The following is a 1,839-nucleotide window of genomic DNA, read 5'->3' as shown; positions in this document are numbered from 1 at the left end:
AACGCGAGTGGAGTAGGTCCAGGAATGCTATGGTAAGGACGTCGAGCTGCTTGAGGGTGCTGCTGCGGCAGGCTCTCCGTGACCGGGACGCTGACAGCGATCCAGATAGCCCATGGCCTTGGCTATGCCCCGGAAAGGCTTGGCGTTCATTGCAGCCCTCCGACCACAACGAGGCAGTGGGTTCCGGGCCCACTCAGCACCAGGGCTCAGCTTCGCAGGAGGAAGCAGGGCAACTCGGTGGCTCCCTGGCTTCTGGCCAGGGGGCCAGGGGAGTCCTGGTGGACTCCAAGTTTCCCTCACCTTGTGTTGCGCTGCCACTTCATCCGGCGGTGGCTCTGCAGGAATCTCCTGAGGGCACCCTTGACTTCCTGGTTCCTCAGAGTGTAGATCATCGGGTAGAGCATGGGGGTTATGTTGGTGTAGATTAAGGACACAATTTTGTCCTGTTCTGGAGTGTAGCATGACTTAGGACGAATGTAGATGAATATCGCACAGCCATAGTGCAGAAGAGAGACCAGTAGGTGCCCAGCGCAGGTGGAGAAAGCTTTGCTCCTGCCCTCGGCGGAGTGGATTCTGAGGATGGCGGCGATGATAAACGCATAGGAGAGCAGAATCAGCAGGAAGGGGATCAACAGAATGAGCATGCAGACCAGGAAGACGGCAATCTCGTTGGCTCGAGTGTCGGAGCAGGCCAGGAACAATACAGCGGGGATGTCACAGAAGAAATGATTGATGTCGCGGGACTGGCAAAAAGGCAGGAGGAAGATCAGGGTGGTGAGGGTGAGGGAGAGCGCGAAGCCACCGACACACGCCAGCACCAGCATCTGCAGGCAGAGGGCTCTGGTGACGATGAGTGTGTAGCGCAGGGGGCTGCAGATGGCCACGAACCGGTCGTAGGCCATCGCGGCCAGAAGGAAGCACTCGGCCCCTCCCAGGGCGATGAAGAGGAGCATTTGCAGGGCACAGCCCAGGAAGGGCATTCGTTGGTTCTCGGACAGGAAATTAGCCAACATGTTGGGGACAATGACCAACACGTAGCAAATCTCAATGGCGGACAGGTTGCGGAGGAAAAAGTACATGGGCGTCTGGAGGCAGGGGTCCGTGAGCGTGACGAGCACGATTGCTGCGTGCCCCGCGAGGGTGATGAGATGCACAGTGAGGAGAACGCCGAAGAAGAGGATCTGCAGCTCCGGCAGGTTCCCAAAGCCCCGGATCCTAAAGTCGGAGCTCCAGGTGAGGTTCCTAGGCTGCAGGTGCATCCCGTGTCCTCCTTTGTTGGATCCCTGGGCTGGAAGAAAGACAGTCTTCTACCACTTCTTCACCTCATGGGTGACCTTGGGACACTTTCCTCTGCTGGCAGTGTCCCTCGAGATCCCCAGGACCTCCGACCCCCTTTTCCATCTGTGAGCGCCCGGGGCGCTCCTCTCAGGCCCCGGAGAACGCAGAACGGATCGCTGGGATGCCACTTTGGCCCACCCGTTGAGTTCCTACAAACGGGACACAAGGCGAGTGAGGTCTAAGTGTGGAGTGGTTTTCCGTCTCGCTAGAGAAAATCTGTCAGAGCGATCGATCGGTGCTAAGTACCTTGGGGGGTTGGAGGGGGGATAGGAGGCTGAGCTTGAGGCTATGACGTAGGCTCAAGGCAAGGCTAGGCCTGCACGCTCACTGGCACTATAAGGAATTCACATAGGAGATCAGGCCACAGGGGTGATCTGTGAGACAATTTTCACTTTGGGTGTTGACTGCATTGTCTCAGCCCCCCCAGGATTCCTGCAGACCACGGGCTGTGACCAGGGCACTTGGAAGGGAAGGATGCAGGACCAGCACTCGTTGCTGGCT

The 1,839-nt window shown here is 58.1% G+C and overlaps 1 protein-coding gene across 1 annotated transcript; it reads right to left on the bottom strand.

Moving 5' to 3' along the window:
• Nucleotides 1-296: 296 nt before the first annotated feature.
• Nucleotides 297-1,259, bottom strand: LOC142433864 (olfactory receptor 10V1-like). Its single transcript, XM_075538511.1, has one exon. It carries the CDS (start codon nucleotides 1,257-1,259, stop codon nucleotides 297-299), a length of 963 nt encoding a protein of 320 aa, XP_075394626.1.
• Between the last annotated feature and the right edge of the window lie 580 nt (nucleotides 1,260-1,839).

The sequence above is a fragment of the Tenrec ecaudatus genome, chromosome X (genome assembly GCF_050624435.1).
Source record: "Tenrec ecaudatus isolate mTenEca1 chromosome X, mTenEca1.hap1, whole genome shotgun sequence".
NCBI classification, from domain to species: domain Eukaryota; kingdom Metazoa; phylum Chordata; class Mammalia; order Afrosoricida; family Tenrecidae; genus Tenrec; species Tenrec ecaudatus.
This window is presented reverse-complemented; position numbering and strand designations above follow the sequence as displayed.

Bases quoted from the DNA above. Each gene is read 5' to 3' on its own strand.
- LOC142433864 (XM_075538511.1), bottom strand. From the start codon at position 1,259: ATGCACCTGCAGCCTAGGAACCTCACCTGGAGCTCCGACTTTAGGATC.